At 43.3% G+C, this 18,191-nt stretch overlaps 2 protein-coding genes across 7 annotated transcripts in view; one reads left to right on the forward strand and one right to left on the reverse strand.

Annotated features, from left to right (window-relative positions):
• Positions 1-11,135, forward strand: part of FANCL (FA complementation group L) — a 30,008-nt gene extending 18,873 nt beyond the window's left edge. For both annotated transcript variants that reach the window (XM_061461644.1, XM_061461646.1), the window contains exons 8-14: positions 6,123-6,273; positions 8,240-8,323; positions 8,868-8,913; positions 9,004-9,085; positions 9,816-9,932; positions 10,493-10,564; positions 11,001-11,135. In XM_061461644.1, coding sequence (XP_061317628.1) covers positions 6,123-6,273; positions 8,240-8,323; positions 8,868-8,913; positions 9,004-9,085; positions 9,816-9,932; positions 10,493-10,564; positions 11,001-11,036 — 588 coding nt within the window. In that variant the 3' untranslated portion in view covers positions 11,037-11,135. The remainder of the gene's footprint in view (positions 1-6,122; positions 6,274-8,239; positions 8,324-8,867; positions 8,914-9,003; positions 9,086-9,815; positions 9,933-10,492; positions 10,565-11,000) is intronic.
• The window catches only part of VRK2 (VRK serine/threonine kinase 2), a 69,686-nt gene that overhangs the window by 12,268 nt on the left and 39,227 nt on the right, over positions 1-18,191 (reverse strand). The window contains exons 12-15 of one of the 5 annotated variants that reach the window (XM_061461642.1): positions 14,633-14,818; positions 14,152-14,316; positions 13,345-13,436; positions 11,133-11,339 (exon numbers count right to left, since the gene is read on the reverse strand). In XM_061461642.1, the coding sequence (XP_061317626.1) occupies position 11,339; positions 13,345-13,436; positions 14,152-14,316; positions 14,633-14,818 (444 nt within the window). In that variant the 3' untranslated portion in view covers positions 11,133-11,338. Of the gene's footprint in view, positions 1-10,707; positions 11,340-13,344; positions 13,440-14,151; positions 14,317-14,632; positions 14,819-18,191 lie in introns of those variants that run through there. The other 4 variants (XM_061461641.1, XM_061461640.1, XM_061461639.1 and 1 more) reach the window with 4 other exon arrangements.

Raw genomic sequence — 18,191 nt, forward strand, 5'->3', positions numbered from 1 at the left:
CAGCAGAAGGATTTTAGGGAAGGCATATAATTGGCTGCAACGATTAAGGTTCTGACATCCTCTGAGAGCTTTAACTGCAACAGTGGCCACTGCAAATGAAGTGTGTGTGTATATATATATATATATACATAAACCCTAAATATATATATATATAAAATAAATGTATAATTAGTTTCCCATATAATAGTAGGGTTTGATTCTCTGGCACAGTTTGGAACAATATAAACAGATACTGTTTGTCCCTTACATTATACTGGATTCCATATACCAGAAGCAGGATTTCAAGTACTGTTCCTAACCTCAATCTCCATCCATACTTTTAATAGTATTTTATTAACTTTACAGCCTTGCAACTTGTGCTGCCTCAAATTAACAACGTTTCAAATATCCTTGACAGCCCTTTCTGCTGTGTTTACTGTTAGTATGTTGAGAGCTACTAACTGCCCTTATGTTTTAATGAAGTGTTCTTGAAAAACATGGTACAAAGCAGCCTTTTTTGACAGGATAAAGATGGGAATGAGTGTATTAATATTGACACTACAAGTAAAAACCTGATGTTACAAATATGGCTTTCTAATGCTTCAAGTCTTTATACAGTTGAATTATCTATGGGTTATTTGTAAACAATAGATGTCTGTATGTGACTGAAGACCCTGCTTTGGAATCAAGAGGTCCTAATTCTGGCTGCAGACAGCCCGTTACAAAACTGAACCAAATACCAGCAGCCTGTGCTTTGTGCTCATAGAAATGCTTTTGTTGCCTGCTCTTTTGGGGAAATCAACCTTATCAGTGTAGGTGACACAAACCTAAACCTTCTGGATCAAAATGGGTGTTAAGCATTGTGTAAATTGGGGTTACTTTCAAAATGCATTGAAGTCATTGCAGGAAGCAGTCCTTACACCACGGTAAAGGGAGGGTTAAGCTTAGAGAATGCTGGAACACCCCTTGTAGCTTAAGTGCTTAAAATTCAGGTTCCCAAACTGGAAAAAGAACATACTATACTTCTTATCTAGTAAAATAACATGAACTTTTGATACTGTTAAGTCTTAGCCTTTAATATTTATTGGTATGCAATGTAAAAACTGACAAGGCTTAACTAAAATGATGCAATTGCACTATTAGAATATAAACTCCTATGGAAGAAAATAGAAATAGATTTCAAGTAATCGATTTCCTCTTGTTTTTCCCCACTTCCTCATGTGTGCTGTTGCCTATTTCAGGGTCTTTTCAGTGCTCGTGGACTTTAAACTTGAGGGGTTGTTGGGTGGTTGGGTTTTTTTCCTCCCTTTTTTTTTCCCCTTTCCCTCTGTGTAATAATAGACGTGGCATTATGGCATCCATATTAAAAATGGGTAATTTTCCTTATGGTCCCTGTCTTCCTGCTGGGTTGATAATGTTTTGATGTATTTTTCTTTTGCTCTGATGAGAGGTCTGCTGCTGCTGCTCTGACATATTCATTTGGATGAATAATTATAACTTGCACAATGTCAAGCTGAAGATGGTAGGGTTTTGTGCGTCATGACAAGCCTAGTAGCCAGTGCAGGTGTCTCACAGCATGAGCAGCAACAGCCAGTGTATTCTGGCTCAGAGGAGACATTTTAGAGTAGTAAGAAATCAGCACCAAGGGCAATGATGCTGCTGCTACTGTTTTAAGTGCCAGATAAATGCAGAGTGCTTCTCAATGACAAGTGCAAGAACATCTACTTATTTCAGTTATATTCTTTTTCTAAATAACCAGACAAATGTGCTGCCTCCACGTTTCAGCCTCACTAAGCGGGGTTCTGCAGCCTCAGTGCATCTATATTCTGCTGCCCTCGCATCAGGGTGTTCTTTCTATACTGACCACTGCCCACCTGGTTGGCTACATGAAGGTCATGAGAGTGGGGATTAATGACTAATGAGGTCACGCAGCCAGCCAGCGCTGAAACCGGGATACAAGATCCCGAGGTGCAGTGATGTGAATGGGGTTATTCTTCGGTTATCTTGATGAAAGCACAGTAAAATGCATCATAATTGTGCTTTTTCTTAGCAAAGGAGCTTCACAGGCAAATACAGAAAATGGAGGTGGTTGACGAGGCGTTAGACAGGTTTCGGACTGTTGTGCCTCAGGGATTGTTAAACTACTGTTGGTGGGAAAGAAACAGCTCCCAAACAAATCTAAAGAATCATCCATTATTTAGGTGACCCCTTCTCCATGCAGGAACTGTTCACTTTATTAAATTACATTCTATCTATGAGTTTCTAAGGGCAACGGGGTACCAGCACCTGCAGTTGAGGCTGTTTTCCCTTTTCCATTATGCTTTAACTGCTTTCATTTTGGGTAAGCAAATTTTGTGTTAGGAAGAATTTTTAGCAAAAACCCCTCAGAATAAAGACCACATTTCTATCTTTTAATAAAAATATAAACTTGAATCAATTGTGCTGTATTTACCTGAATTAGAACTTATTTAGTGCCATTTGATTCAAGTCTAGTTCATCCAGGAGTTGGAGCAGGTGTTTAAAACTGGGCAGCATGGCCATATAGGCATATAGCACTTCTTAAAAGCTACTGAGAGGCTTCATGGGCTTTATGTATGGCAGGTGCAGACTCAAGTCTTTCTCCTTATTCTTCCCATCTCCTATGGCTCTAGAGATAAGAACCAAGAGTACAGTGATTATTTTCCCCACTTCTCATTCCTTTAATTGAAGAAAACTGTGCCTGGGCAATAGGGTTGAGCTTGGGAAAGTGTTTGAATTGGAATGAACTTAAAGCAGGAAAGAACTGGCATGAGAAGCTACCGGTGATGAGATAGAGGTGAGAATGCAGAGGATAGAAATGAAACAGAAATGCTGCAAAACTACAAGGTAGAAGGTAGGTTCCCCTCAAACAGATAGGTCCAGAACATCTGATTGTCACTGACTAAAGGAGTGCTGTGTATCCCAGCAGTTCCAATCCCCTGCCACGGGCAGGGACACCTTCCACTAGAGCAGCTTGCTCCAAGCCCCTGTGTCCAACCTGGCCTTGAACACTGCCAGGGATGGGGCAGCCACAGCTTCTCTGGGCACCCTGTGCCAGCGCCTCAGCACCCTCACAGGGAAGAGCTTCTGCCTAAGAGCTCAGCTCAGTCTCCCCTCTGGCAGGTTCAAGCCATTCCCCTTGGCCTGTCCCTACATCCCTTGTCCCAAGCCCCTCTCCAGGTTTCCTGCAGCCCCTTCAGGCACTGGAGCTGCTCTCAGGTCTCCCCTTCAGGAGCCTTCTCTTCTCCAGGCTGCCCCAGCCCATCTCTCTCAGCCTGGCTCCAGAGCAGAGCTGCTCCAGCCCTCGCAGCATCTCCGTTGCCTCCCCTGGGTAGCATCTTCATTTAGTTTTAAGTTGTTGTGAAAGACAAAACTCCACAATGTCCTTTTTCTCTAGGGGATGTTTTACCCGATGAGCATGGAAATCCAGCAGATGCCGAGGTCTGGGTTTGCTCGTGCTCTGTAGAGCCAGGGAAGCCCCTGACAATATCCTGGCTGATGAATGCCTTATTTTCCAATCACCATTTGACATATTTCCTACAAATTCTTATCCAGTTGTACAAAGGTGACTGGGGAACAAGGAGTTTGTGGTGTTTGACACCGTTCCTGACAACCGTGTTGGTGCATTGTAGACAAAGCAAAAACCCTGATAGTCTTTTCTAGAAGCATTGGGCAATGACCAAAAATCAGTCGGTTAATCAAATAAAAAGGAATGTTAGAGTTTTCATGGTTTGCATGACAAGCATGCAGTGTATTTAAATAGCTATAGATGCATTGATGTATATAGCAGGAGACAGCTGGCAACATCAATGAAGCATGCAAATAAGATCAAATGAACAGCGCATTAAGAAAAAAGAAGAGATTTAACTACCTTTTTAAGGAACATCATTGAAAAATTACAATTAGTATTAAAATTAATTGGATTTTAAAATTTATCTGTGGGTTCTAATCCCTTGATGTTTCCTTTTTCTAGTGAAACCCTTTGAATTCCCAGAAGATAAAGATAAAAATTATTATTAGAGGATTTATCTGGATGTGATAGAGAAAAATGTACAAAATCAAAATGGAAAGCAACTGTTGCAAGGACCAGAAAATTATGCTATTAATTTAAGTGTCATCAGAGCACAAAAGATCACATTTCAGGACTGTGTGAAAATTATTAAAATACTGGAAATAATAGTACTTAAGATGAAGATATTATACCCTAAGATGTGGTTAAGTGACTGACACTACGATATCACTTCAGGTATTATAAAAGTAACAAAATGCTTTTAAAGATAATAAGCGTTACAGTTGGAGATTGGCAGTGTTCACACTCTCCTGTTTAGGTGCTTCCCTACTTTCATATACTCTAATAACAGCAGGGCAAAAAAAAAGGAGCATTTTATTTCCAAGCTACGCTGTTTCCTTCTAAAATGTGTGCACAAAGCCTAAAACCTTGTTCCATACAAAAATCACAGTTCCTCATTGGAGAATGTTCCTATAATTCACTGCTGTTTGTCCAGGTGAGAAAGGAAGGACATCGTCACTAGTGAGTAAAGGAAGCTGTTCTGTGTTTTGTGTTATTTAGAGACAAATACCTCTTCATGACCTACTTAATTTGCTTTTTGGTTTTGACCCCAACAACTGCTTTCCAGGCTAAAAAATACCTGAAATCTGGCTAAAAAATACCTGAAAACTGGGAAAAGAATACCTGAAATCTGGTAAAAAAAAAAACAACCCACCTGAAATCTGGCTAAAAAATACCTGAAAACTGGGAGAAGAATACCTGAAATCTGGCCCTTGCTACCTCTTTTTGCTTTCAAAGCTTACTTTGCTGTGTCTTTCTCCACATTGCTGAGATCCTCTCGGTTCTCTCCCATCCTTCCTGCTATTTTACTCATGTATTCATTTGCTCACTTGTATTCTGTGTAAACCATTTCAAAACACCCATTGGTGCTCCCAAACAATTCCTCTTTTTCTACTCTTGAGTTCCTCAATACCGAACAATAGAAGAAAACAAGTTACTGGGGAAGTGTTTGTCCCCAGAACGCTTCCCCCCTCCTTGGTCTCCCTTCCCTGCTGCCTTTTCTCCTGTCATAGCTTCACCTCTCCCCACAGAGCCACAGCCCATGGCTCCTCATTCTGTTGCTGCTCTGCCTGTGGCACTTCCCAGTTCCTCCATTGATTCCACAGTGGACTCAAACCCATAGGGGTGTTACTCAAGCAGAACTCCCCTTCCTTCTCCTCCTTTTGTGGTCTTCATCTCCCTTCGGTTCCCTGGAATCAGGTTTGTACCCTGTGGTCCTTGCCTTTGGCAAGGTGTTTGCTCTACTTGCAGCAGCCCTTCCCTGTAGGAACAGTCACTGCTTCTGTGCTCAGTGGTCACCAGGACACCTCTTTGGCATTGCTGTTCTCTGTGTTGCCCTGTACAATGAGAGATCTGATTCCATCTAATCCACTCTCAAATACTGAAATCCCTCAAGTGTAATCCTCTGATTAGGAGACAGTTTCTCCTTCTCTTACCCCATTTACATGGTTTAAAACCTAACATTAAGTACGTGTTTCTGTACTGCTTAATTTTGAGCTAATTATGACACTGCTAAGCTGCATTTCAGAATCCAAAAACCGAATCAGCTACTTTAGTTATGTGGGTATTTCTGTGTATTTATGGGGTACCACCACCGTGTTGCTCACCTGAAGCAGAGAGAGAAGGTGCTGAATGTGAGATGTTTAATAGTAGACAATGAGGATTTTTACTTTCATTTTACTGTAGTTTGTTACAAGTTACAATGCAATTCGATAGTTACCAGTTTTCTGAGGAGTATAAACCACTGTCAGTTCAAGGTATGGTGTACGTGTATCACAACACATTACAACCACCAGGAGTACGTGTTTGGACTCGGAACACAGTGTTGTTTCTATTGGAAAACCTGTGAGGTTCCAAGTTTTATGCTACCACAATATAGAAGGACACACACTTGATCTTAATGCTTCTTAAATCACCTGCAGTTTGGTTTTCATGGATGTAGAATCACAGAATGGTTTGGATGGGGAGGGACTTAAAGATCACCTAGATCCATACCCATTATAGGTATGACTGTGGGTGAGAACCCTATGAAATTAGTTTTAACTTCTTTTCTTAGAGCTCCTTACTGGACATTTATAATCAGTTCCTGGCAGCATTGGAATCAGTGAAAGAATTCTGGGATGCCATGGATGAAATAGATGGGAAGACATGGGTGCTTGAGCCAGAAAATCCCACGCGGGGTGCTACAACAAGAAGAATCGCTATAGGTATGGAAAGATTTAAAGGAATGTGATGGATTTGAGGGGTGCTGTTTGCTTTACTGATCTGAACAGATGGTGTTTCTGGGAGTTAGGAAAATGCAAGGAAGCTCTTAAAACTGGCAAGACACCACTGTCTTCTTTTGTGTATTAAAAGACCCTGCCACAGAATGGCCAACCTGGTTTAGGATGCCAATTACAGCTTTATGGTGCTACAGAGAACCTACATTTCTCCAGGAAAACTGTGTGTGTTTGTGAATGATAAACATGGACCTGTCAGAAACTGAGGCTGTGCAGGAGAACTCTAGAAAAACCTGTATTTGTAAGAAAGATCAGCTTAGGTGAAGCCCTTATCTCATTCACAGACCATTGCTTTAGATTGATCCTGTCCTGGAAGAGGGAAAGGAGTGTCAAAGTGCAGTCAAAAGGGAGAAAAGGGGGTTAAAAGAGGCAGGTGGAAAGGACAAAGAAGGAAGAGAAGAGAGGAGATTGGAGGCTTACACTGTGAACTGTTCGATTCATATGCTGATGACTGGCATTTAAGGTCTGAGTATCTATGGGATAAGGAAGCTTCTAATGGCAGGGGCGAAGCTTGCTGCTGTCAGAGGGTAGAGAAGGGAGGGAAATGTTACTTTTGAAAGAAGAGTTCTGATTTTTAGCTTAAATCCAAAACATCAAGAGGATATTGGAGAAATGTGAGAACACACAATGGGCCGAAACAGACCTGAGTTGTGAGGAAGGAATGGAGCCAACGGGATGCTGAAGCTGCTCCATCCCCAGGGACAGAGGGAAGGGACAGGCAAGGAAAGGTTCAGCAGCTGTGGGTTGGACACCGCTTTTCTGTGCCTGGCTTTGTCTTGGTTCCATTGTATCTTGACACGGACTAAGGAAAAGCCTCAGGAGGCACCTCAGAGGAGATCAGGGGAGGGCACTATGGACTGGGAGCCCTTTGTCAACAGTCACAGTCTTTGGTTAGGACTGGATTTCATTCATTCCAGTGTCTTCAGGGAGGGGAAGCCTCATGTACCTCTTAATTATGAAAACACATTGGACTTCACCTGGTTTTATTTAGAGAAGAATTTGCCGCAAGGTTTTTAACCTGGATCCAGACCATTTTTGGGCTGTTTACCCTTTAGGAATACACAGCCCTTCCGAGGGTGAGGGCGCACCTTGTGCAAGAAGGACATTAGCCACTTCAGGCGTAAGCCATTGTTCACTCCATCAGTGAGTGCATCACTGCATCACTGATCTGCATCACTGAGTGTGTGTGCTGCAGAGGGGACTGACTTCTACTGCTTAAAATTGGTTTTAGGCTTCTCTTTTTGACTGTAAAAGATAACGAGGAATTAATAATAATTACATCTCTACTAAGATTTCAACTGGATTCTCATCTGGCTTGAGTTTGATCAGTCAGAAATAAGTTGAAGTGTTAAGGTTAAGACTTAAAGAAATTCAAGACTGGTGGGGTTTTTTTTTAGTCAGTTGCTATTTTTAATTACAGCCCATTGAAATGTAAATATTTCCTATAGAGACTGATACTTTGTACAGTTAATAGAGATACCTACCAACTGTTATCATTTAGCGTAACGAAAATGAGTCTGGATTAAAACAATCATAGAATCCCAGACTGGTTTGGGTTGAAGGAACCTTAAAGCTTATGCACTTTGAACCCCCTGCCACGGGCAGGGACACCTTCCACTAGAGCAGCTTGCTCCAAGCCCCTGTGTCCAACCTGGCCTTGAGCACTGCCAGGGATGGGGCAGCCACAGCTTCTCTGGGCACCCTGTGCCAGCGCCTCAGCACCCTCACAGGGAAGAGCTTCTGCCTTATGTCCAACCTGAACTTCCCCTGCTTCAGTTTGAACCCATGAAATGAACCCATTTAAAACTGCTCCTAAAGAAAGGTTATGTTCCTATTTTGACACAAACACCTGCCTGCCAAGCAAAGCCCCCAGTGACTCGTGTGCTCTCTGTAGGGAACAACGTCTCTGTGAGTGTGGAGGTGGATCCTCGGCACCCAGCCATGCTCCCTGAGTGCTACTTCCTCGGGGCAGATCACGGTAAGAGCACAGACCTGCACTGCTAGTTTCTCTTCCAGAATCACATCTCTCCTGAGCACGCACTGTGGCAGACTCCTGGCGTAAACTGTACTTACCCAGAGCCGGGGGTTAAGCTGAATGGGTGTGGAGGAGGGTTTTACACAGTGGATGCTGGGGGTTCAACAACCTAAATCCACAGCACGCTGGTTTGCTCTGCGAGTGATGCTGGTTTTCCAGTGCTTTCCTGGCACTGTGTTTCCCTGTGTCCTACAGATTACCCATCATGTTTATATTGGAATAGCACTGCATATGTCCTAATAGTGTTTGAAAATACTTCAGTCTTTTACTCTGTGTCCCACAGCTTTTTGCCACTTTTAAAGGTAATGCAACCCTATCTTCAGCAGTGTGATATTTAAAATGATAGTGCAATGAATTCCCCAAACTAAAAGCAGTCACTGACTTACGTAGTTTAAGCGATTAAACCCCAGCCCATGCTTTCTTCTCCAGTGCTGGTATCTGAGGGGGGATGCTAAAGGTATGTAATGAGTTATGTGTTGTATTGCAGCGGTTAACCCCTTGAGAACCAAGCTGAACGACAACATGCACTTGTGGTAAGTACCTTTAAAGAGCACAGCTTTGAAACTGAAATGGAATTTGCCCTTCCTCGTGTTGACTTTTCTCTCTCTCGATCCTACCTGCAGGGATCCAGAAATCAGTTTATTGCAAAACTTGAAAGGCCTCTTAGAAATCGATTTCCCCTCTCGTGCTGTGTTAGAGAAAAGTGTAAGTTGCTTTTTGGTAATGCTCAGTCGTTATTCCTGAATAAGTAACAGTTAAATGGTCACTTTACAACTGCCAGCAAAAAGAAGAGACTTAGAGGAGAGGTAATGGCATTAATATATTGTCATAAGGACTTCTGGACTTCAAGCAACAATTGTCAGAGCTTGTTAACCCCTGATTAGAGGTGCTCACTTCCCTGTGGCCTTCCTAGCAGTGAGGCCATTAATAACAGGCTTCGCTATTAAAAGGGAAGGAGGAAGTTCCAGAGTAGCTAATGAGATGTGGCAAACCCAAACATTCTGTTATGGATGCTGATGACTTAAGTTCTAATGAGGTGGAGCTGCTCAGGGGGGACAAGAGGCCATCCAAATAGCACTGCAACACTGGATTATCAGCTTCGCTTCCACTTGTGGAATTCTGACATTAATATCTGACTGAGGGTTATGCCTGATGCTCACATGTAATGACAAATCATTGTGTTTGAGGAAAAAGAAACAACAGAGTATGAAAATGCCTGTCAAAGTAGATGTAATTCAGTGAGGGGATAAAATACAACCTGGCTTCAGATGCACAAGGCTTCAATAGTCTCAGTTTATGCCATGAGGTTATAAACATACTGATTGAAAGCAAAACTTGCAAAAGCAGAGACCAACAGATGAACGTGTTGGCTGTGTTACCAGCTCTGTTTCTTCCTTTGGGTGGGCCTGTAAGCTAAACCATGTTGTGTTGTAAGGATTTTGCCAAGGACTGTGGCATCTGCTACGCCTATCGCCTCAACGGCACTACTCCAGATCAGGTGTGTGATGACCCCCGCTGTGGACAACCCTTCCACCAGGCTTGTCTGTATGAGGTACAGTAACAGGACAGACTTTGTTCATTGCCTGTCAGACTCTGGAAAACAAGTGTTGCCCACTCAAATTTCAGAAGCAGCAAAGTCCTTGAAGGAGTGTTACAACCACCACAGCCTCTTTGAGTCATAGAGCCAGAGTGGTGTGGGCAGGGACCCCTTCCACTAGAGCAGCTTGCTCCAAGACCCTGTGTCCAACCTGGCCTTGAACACTGCCAGGGATGGGGCAGCCACAGCTTCTCTGGGCACCCTGGGCCAGCGCCTCAGCACCCTCACAGGGAAGAGCTTCTGCCTAAGAGCTCATCTCAGTCTCGCCTCTGGCAGGTTCAAGCCATTCCCCTTGTCCTGTCCCTACATCCCTTGTCCAAAGCCCCTCTCATCTTGTAACCCCACACATCAGGCATAAGCTGTCTGTGAAGGGGAACCTGCCTCACTTTGTGCTCACATGGACTCTGCCTTGACACACACCTTGAACTCTGTTTGGGAGAAATCCCCAGTAATAGGTAGTTCTTAAATTTGATATGAAACAAATGTGAATTTTAATCCACTTAATTGTGTTGCAGTGGCTACAAGGTCTTCCTTCGAGCAGACAGAGCTTTAATGTCATCTTTGGTGAATGTCCATATTGTAATAAGGTAAGGAAAACCAAAAAATGAGTGATTGAACTAAACCATGAGTGGTAGCTCAGGTACAGGCAAAACCAGTAACAAAGTCTTTTCTAAAATGGAATTTGTGGCTATGATCTTCCCTTTATACCGTAGAATAAAGAGAGGAAAAGTAAATTCCCACACATTTAACGCATCGGGATTTACCCAAAGGTTTGCTGAAACAGCACAAGTTACCAACACAGCGGTGTCAGTAATTCAGTCTCACGCCCTGTTGTATTTCACGATACATTTCTAGTATTGCTGCAGCAAAGGTCCAGTTTCACAAATAAAGCAAAAAGAAATCCCACCGCTTGTGACAGAGACGAGCCTTGTACACATGGTTTAGTGCATGTGTAACTCTGGAGTGCGGGACTTGCCTGGGAAGGATCTGTATTGACAGCGTCACTTAAACATCTTTTTCAAGCCACTGACGTTGAAATCTTCAATGAAGAAACTCTGAGAAGAAACTGTGTGATGGGAACACCACCACACGTGCACTGAAGCCCCCGAGATGGTGCCATCAAAGAAAATACAAGGAAAGTACTATCAGCAGCAGGAGTACAAGTACTGCTGTAGTGTAATGGTACGTTCTGTCAGTAAATGCAAGCCTAAATACAGTAGGAAGCGAAGGACGAGTGAAGTCAGAACCAGTTTCTTGCCATGGCAGTGGGTGATGCACAGTTAAGAGTCGATGGTGTTCCTTTCTGGGCTCTGAGAACAGTGCTTGGGGGGTGAATGGGGGCAGTTCTCTTGCAGGGTATTTCTGCAGGGGAAAAAATAGTAATCATTAAATTTAATATTGAGATGTGAATCGGAAAAACAAGGATGCCAAAGAGGACATCCAGTTATCCTAAAGGAAGCAATACCAGTCTTACAAAGCCTCAGCTCTGGCATTTCTAGGTACAAGTATACTGTATATTAAGTGTATAACATTAGGTATGATTAAACATCTTCTCCAGAGCCATTTCTATACTGAAGTCTCCAGAGCCATCCTCTATATTTTACTGAATTCAACAGCTGAAATTCTTCTCTATCTTTAACTTGTTCCCAAAACTGTCAATATTTAAGTCTTTACAGTGTTTAAATATGTAATGTATAAAACTACACTTTTTATTAGTGTTCCTGCTAATAAAGCTTTAGCCTGGAAACCCTCAACCTGAGTCTGAAGTCTGATTTGCTGTTTTAATTTGTGCAGGTTTTGCCTTTCATGGTGAAGCCAAACTTGTGATTTATACAGACAGCATGACTCTGTAGTATTTATGTGGGGTCAGTTCTAGTTGGCTGGGGGGGTGGCTGGGGGATTTTAGGTCTCCAGGAGCAATGTCATCCTTAGCTTACCCTTTTAAATCTCCTTTCTGGGAGGAAAGGAAATCCATCAGAAAGGAATCTGTCTCTCACGCATCCCAGACTTAGCCATTTTTTCCACTGTCCTTCAGCAAAACTTTCAGCTTTGGTTTCCTTTCCCATTCTCAATAGGTGATTTTTTTAGCAATACAGCCCTTAATTTCAACCTCAGCAATAGGAGAAAATAAAATTTCCTGTCTTCCTGTTTTATTCCTCTTTCAGATTACTGACAGACATCTGTTTCTTTTCTTTTAACTAAATATGGGCCCCATCTGATAGAAAGACACTAGGACATCCACCGTGAAGGCAGCTCATAGGTTATTTGTCTTCTCTGCTTTTTGTTGTTTCCATATTGTTTTAATTAATAGATGTTTATTATAACGATATATCATTATAATAGGTATTACCTGTCTTCCTCATTTTGTCTTTCCCAGTTCATCTCTCACAAGTGTCCTACCCTTCTTGTCCTCCTCCTCTCAGTCAGGTGTTCCCCTTTCAGCATAGCAGTGTTTCCTGTTTTAATTTATACCTAGACTATAGCTGCTTTCCAGCAGCCCCAGCTATGTGGCATTTGCCTGTTCTTCCCCCAGAGATACACCACGGAGGAAGAGAACTTCCCCTCCACGCTCTCTGTTCACACCTTCAGTTGCACCAGGGCCACCATTCCATCTTGGTGCCCGAGTCAGAGCATGGTGCCTGCAGTTACCTGCTCCACAGCTGCCTGGCCGAGGTGTGTGGCATTGCTCTCTGCAGGACCCTTGTTAGCTTCACCCTCCAGCTCCTGCATGGACCAGTGCATTTTTCCCTGCTTTGTAGATGACCCTTTTTTCCCAACCTCAGTTCTCTACACTGTCTATATAGCGCTGCTTTACCAACCTCCTCAATTATGAAAGGAAGGGAGAGGAGTCTGCAAAACAAACTAGTGCAATCCTGCCTTTTTGCCTTCCCCATTTGAATATCTTAACTGTTACCCAACATCCATTTTAACTCTCCCATCTTACTGACAATATTCAGTGAGTACCCCAGAATGACTACATAGATGCAGCATTATTAATCAGATTGGAACAGAAGCTTTTCCTTTATAAAGACTAAATAAAGCCACAAATACAATATAAATACCAAACCCTCTGGGGGAAACCCAAAGCCCCAGGTTACTCACTGGAGTCAAGATCTACAACCCATACTTACTTTATGCTTGCTATTGCACTGAACAGGGGACGTTACACCAGCTCTTTTTCCTCCCTATGTCATGCTTGGAAACCTAGATCTGGCTCCTTTTCCATATCTACTTCTTTCTTAGGACTATAGTCCTAAGTAGCACTGGAACATCTACTGCAAAGCTGTACGTGTTACTTTGAGTCACTGCTGTGTCAGGTCTCTGACTACCTTGCTGTCAGCACATCTCCAGACCCCGCTCTGCTCACCACTTGACTGCCTGATGCTCTCGGGTACTGCTGTGCTTTTCCTGCTTCCCTCTCCCAGCTTGTACTGGAGTCTCCAGGCAGTGACCAGCAAACTGCTTGAAGCAAAGAATCGTGCATTAATCATAAAGCTCTCTTTAAAGGTGCGGTTTTGTGCTTATCAGCAATCGGCTGTATTTCACAAGCTATTTTTCTATCTGAAAGAACCCCAGAGGAGCATCCCTTTGTTACAACACACATTTAACTCCACAGAAACAGCACAGGGTGATTACCAACATGTGCTTAGTTCTGCATTAGTTTTACTAAACCTTGATTAACTTCTTTCGTCAACTTTTTCATGTACAGCTGCAGAGTAAGACTGAACACATCCATTCAGCCCTTCCTTTTATGTGGTAAATTACCAGTAATATATGAGGTGAGTTAGTTAACTGCTAAAATCTTCAGATTAAGAAGTGAGAATTTAAGAACTTACTTACTTAAAGAGTGCTATGAAGTTTTCCACTATGAAGAAAAGGAAACTACTGCAGTAAGAAAGATTCTACCAAGGAAACAAAGGGAGACTCATTTCCCAACACTTCTAACACATGACCCACACTGCAGCACTTTACAAGCGAACTACAGAGAAACTGGAATGTTAGTTTCCTAACAGCAGGACCAAGCAACTGTACCCAAACTTTGAGTGTTTGTGGCCAACGTCTCCTTTGTACACATTGAGTTTGGGCTCAGTTTGGGTGGTGTGAGGTTAGTGCTGTCTGAAACTCCTCGCATTCAGGGTGCCGTGCCTGTTGTCAGGGGCCACCAAACCCTCACCTTCTGTGCCCGGTTGGGCTCCCAAATCGTGAGTGGCCTTTCCTCAGGCTGGAAGTGCTGGCGGGTCACCCGAGCACGGGGCCTGCTCAGCCCGTTGAGTTCTTCCTCTTTCACCTTGTTTTGCTTCTGTGGCACTGGTTCCAGGGAAGGCTTCAGGAAGGGACCCTGTTGAGGCACACACAGTAGTTCAGTATGCTGGACTGAGTAATGTTCAACACTACCACAGGTACCATCCTGCTACCTGGACCCGTCAGGTGTAAGTAGTACTCTGATTGCACTTAGTCATTGTGCTTACAAGGAACTCAGTTTTATGTTTGGACTAACAGGAGCCAGGAAGCGGTTGCCACTTTCTGGAGCCTAGGACAGAGCACTTGGCTCTTCAAGCACTCCTCTTCCTTGCCCACCCCAAAAGGTAGACATGAAGCTAAAGGAGCAGCCAAGCTCCAGATGCCACAAAGCACTGCAGTGCCCAAATCCTCACCTGCTGAGGCTTTGTTTGGTGAAGCCTCCTGTTTAATCTACTTGGCTTTTCTTCATCATGGGGGTGTTTGTTTGTTGCCCCAGCACAAGCTCTGTTTTGGCAGACGTATTCCTCACATTCCTCACCTTCCATCTTCTTTTGCTTCTGCTGAACTGGTTTTGGCTTAGGCTTTGGTAAGCGAACCTGCTGATGGACAGTAAACAGGTTTGTACAGTGAAAAAGTGTTTCAAAAGGGAAAGCATTCCACCTTCAGTACTGAGAACACAGAACAAGAGAAAGCTTTCATCTCTCAAAAGAACTGTTTTCAGCATTTTTCATTATCAATAAATGCCTCCTTTGAACTGCACAAAGTTGAAACTTGGAAAGGATGCTCTAAAATAAACTTCAGGTATGGATTTCAGGCCATTCACTAGCAACCTTCACTGGGGATGAAGCCAGGAGGTCACTGGCTCATTGACAAGTAGAGCTGGAGGCATTTCATGAACTGAGTGGCCAAAGCCCCAAAAGCAAGGTAACCACGAAGTGTTCTGACTCTGGTAATCTAATTTCAGAGTGAAGGGTTATATTCCCAAAGATGTAAGTGAGGAGCACACAGTGAATAGTTGCTTGAGTTAACACAAGCTTTTTCCAGTGCTGCTCGAAGCAGTAAGTATCAAATGATGCCTGGTTTTGGCTTTTGTGCCTTGGAAGACAAACATAGCCAAAACAGAGGCTGTATGCCACATGCCTTTGGTACTTCTGGCACACCAACAGCCCTCTAACTGTAACGTTTGCATATGGGCCTCTGCAGCAGCTGGATCCAAATACAGCCCTTGAAATAATGAGCTGCTTTTCTGTACTGCAAATTAAATACATGCAGGAGATAGAACCTGCACAAATAGAAGTGCCAGTGGGCACTTCTTGTATTGCTTAATCCAAAGCACCTTTTAAGAACATAAACCAGAGCTCTGCTCTGTGAAAATCGCTCATGTTCAGTGACGTGAAGGTGTAGCTGAACAACTCAAGCTAGTTTTGGGCTACCTCAGGACATAACACTGCAGCTGACCTCAGAAATGGAGATGCCCAGGGGAGTCTCAGTGCCACACTGACCCTTACCTGAATGCAGGCACCCAAGCTGCTTGTGTCAGTGCATCGAGCCAGAACAGCTCATCTTGCTGACAGCTCTGGTGTCTTCACAATGTACATACATACCCCAAGTAACAGCATCACTTTCAAAGCAGGGCTTGTGGCACTAGTGAAAATATATCTGGTTTATCCTTAAAACTTGCCATATTCCATACTAATATAACTGAAAAGCCATTAATTTTCACTATCAGATCTACAAACTGCAGCAAGGCCTCAGCTGGCCTCACCACACTTCAGCTGGCCCTAATGCCAATGCTTCCACTGCAGGTGAAAATGCTGAAAATATTTATCCAGTGCCAAAGACTGGGGAAAACAAGTTTGATAATTAATGCAATTAATATTTTATCACCTATGTTTGGTGTGTGATTGGAACAAAGAGCCAGGACGTAGGCGCTGCTACCCTTTTTATGTCACCTTGAGATTAGATTCATGTGTTATATGCAGGGAGCTGCATCTGAAAACTCATGTTCTGTAGCAATTCCTATTCATGCCTCCTTCAAGCAGCTTGTGCTACAAGATCCCCTTATTGGTATTTACGGGTGTTTACTGGTGTTCAGAAGGGAATTAACCCCAAATCACCTCTTCCCTGTGTACCACACTGGTACAAGTGGCTCTGACAGGTCATCTGGAGGCAGATTCTGCTCGTAAGCAAGAAGTGAGGAGACGGGATTGTTTGTAGTGGCTCCCACTATTCTGAGGTTGCCTCTTTAATGGGAGAAGTGTTTGGTGACTAAAAGGAGAGGTGGAAAGGGAACGCAGAGATGAAAAGCGTCAGACCAAGGATAACTACAGACAGTGCTGAGAAGAGATGCAGTGGGAAGTGCCTGCCTGTCATCGAACACTTTGTCAGGGCTGTAGCACCGGAGTGCACCAGGCCTTGGCTATCCTCGACAGCCTGAAAAACAGGATTTTCTGCAGACAGCAGTAAATTTAGACAAAGTTCAGTTCTCTCCTCTCCCTACTTGTATTTAAGTACTCCTGAAGTCCTTGGAATAACCCTAGAGATCTCTCTGCAGCTGTTCTGCAGTGGATGTTACAGGAAACGCGTACACATAAGCGGCAGAACTGGCTGAAGAAACACACTCAAGTGAAAAATAGGTGATGGCTGGAGCAGCGCTACTGTACTGAGGATCAAGACACTCAGCATTAAACATTCCTCTGAAGCAGTGATGACAGGTGCCAGGATTTAGTAATATGCAGACACACTCTGATCTTGTTCTTGGCCATCAAAACCAATTCCGCTTAGTCCTACAGCGCAAGAGCGTTGATCGCTGACACCCCTCATGCACAGGTTTCACAGTGGGGTTGTGCACCTGCAAATAGCAAGAGCTACAGCAGCTTTTACAGGCTGGAAGGTCAGGATCATCTTTTCTGCCAGCACAGCCACGTCTTAGGGCAGGCAATAAGAGGAAAATAGATTGACTATTCGGTATCTGACTAAGAAATCAAAGCCTCCTGTGATGCAGAGATCCGGGAGGATCAGCTGGGGATGGGGTCACTGCTGGCTGATCCCTCAGTTGTGTTCAGAAAACAGTGCAAACTTTATTTAAAGCTTCTCAAATCAGTGAGGACAGAGTGGTCACCAGCATAACAAGAGACATAATGTCCCTGAAACAGCGTTTGGGCTTGTTAAAAGTAAACCTCCAAGTGATAAACCCAGAAAAGTCAATAAAATTGCTAAAATAAGTCTGTGTAATTACCAAGATCAAAACCCAGTGGCTTTTTATTAAACATGAACTTTTGTTCTGCCTCCCATCATACGTAAATAGTGCTGACAATTGGTTTGTGAGGCACTTGCTACAATAAAATGTAATTGTATCATGAGAGAAAGGTGACAATCAGGAGATCATGAAAAAATTACATATTCTCACTGGTGGTTAATTAGCCATGCAAAACCCCCTCAAACAGATATTCTCTTCTATTAGGAATGATTACTATGCAGGCCTACAGATGTCAATACCACAGTCATTCAAATACTTCTTTCCCTACTAATTGAAGGTTGTAAAGCTCTGGTGCCAAGGTTTTGCTTCCAAAGAGCTAATTTATGACTAGAAGGATATTTTATGTCTTCAGTTGCAGCAGCTACAAAACTCAGCAAATCAGAACCATCTGTGCACTGATACTTGAATCACCATTCATCTTGCAGCCGATCAGTCACATTAGTTTGCATCCTGCATTCTTGGCTCACGTACACTTGTGATGGTCCAAAGTTCACCAGAAATATTAGGAATGAGCAGGACCCTGACCCTGCCTTATTGCCCACATAGCTGAGACAGGAGCAGGGCTCTTGCATACAGGGGGTTTCCAGGCAGAGGTATGACGGGACTGACATTTCATGGCAAGTCCAGTAAGATTGTTAATTACCTCCATCTCCCTTTATTAAAGCACAGCTTTATTAACCACATAGTTTCAGACTTAAAAGCACAAGAGGAAA

Source organism: Pezoporus flaviventris, unplaced genomic scaffold (genome assembly GCF_033815535.1).
Source record: "Pezoporus flaviventris isolate CSIRO_AGI_PZ_B2104156 unplaced genomic scaffold, CSIRO_AGI_Pfla_v1 ptg000031l, whole genome shotgun sequence".
Classification (NCBI taxonomy): domain Eukaryota; kingdom Metazoa; phylum Chordata; class Aves; order Psittaciformes; family Psittacidae; genus Pezoporus; species Pezoporus flaviventris.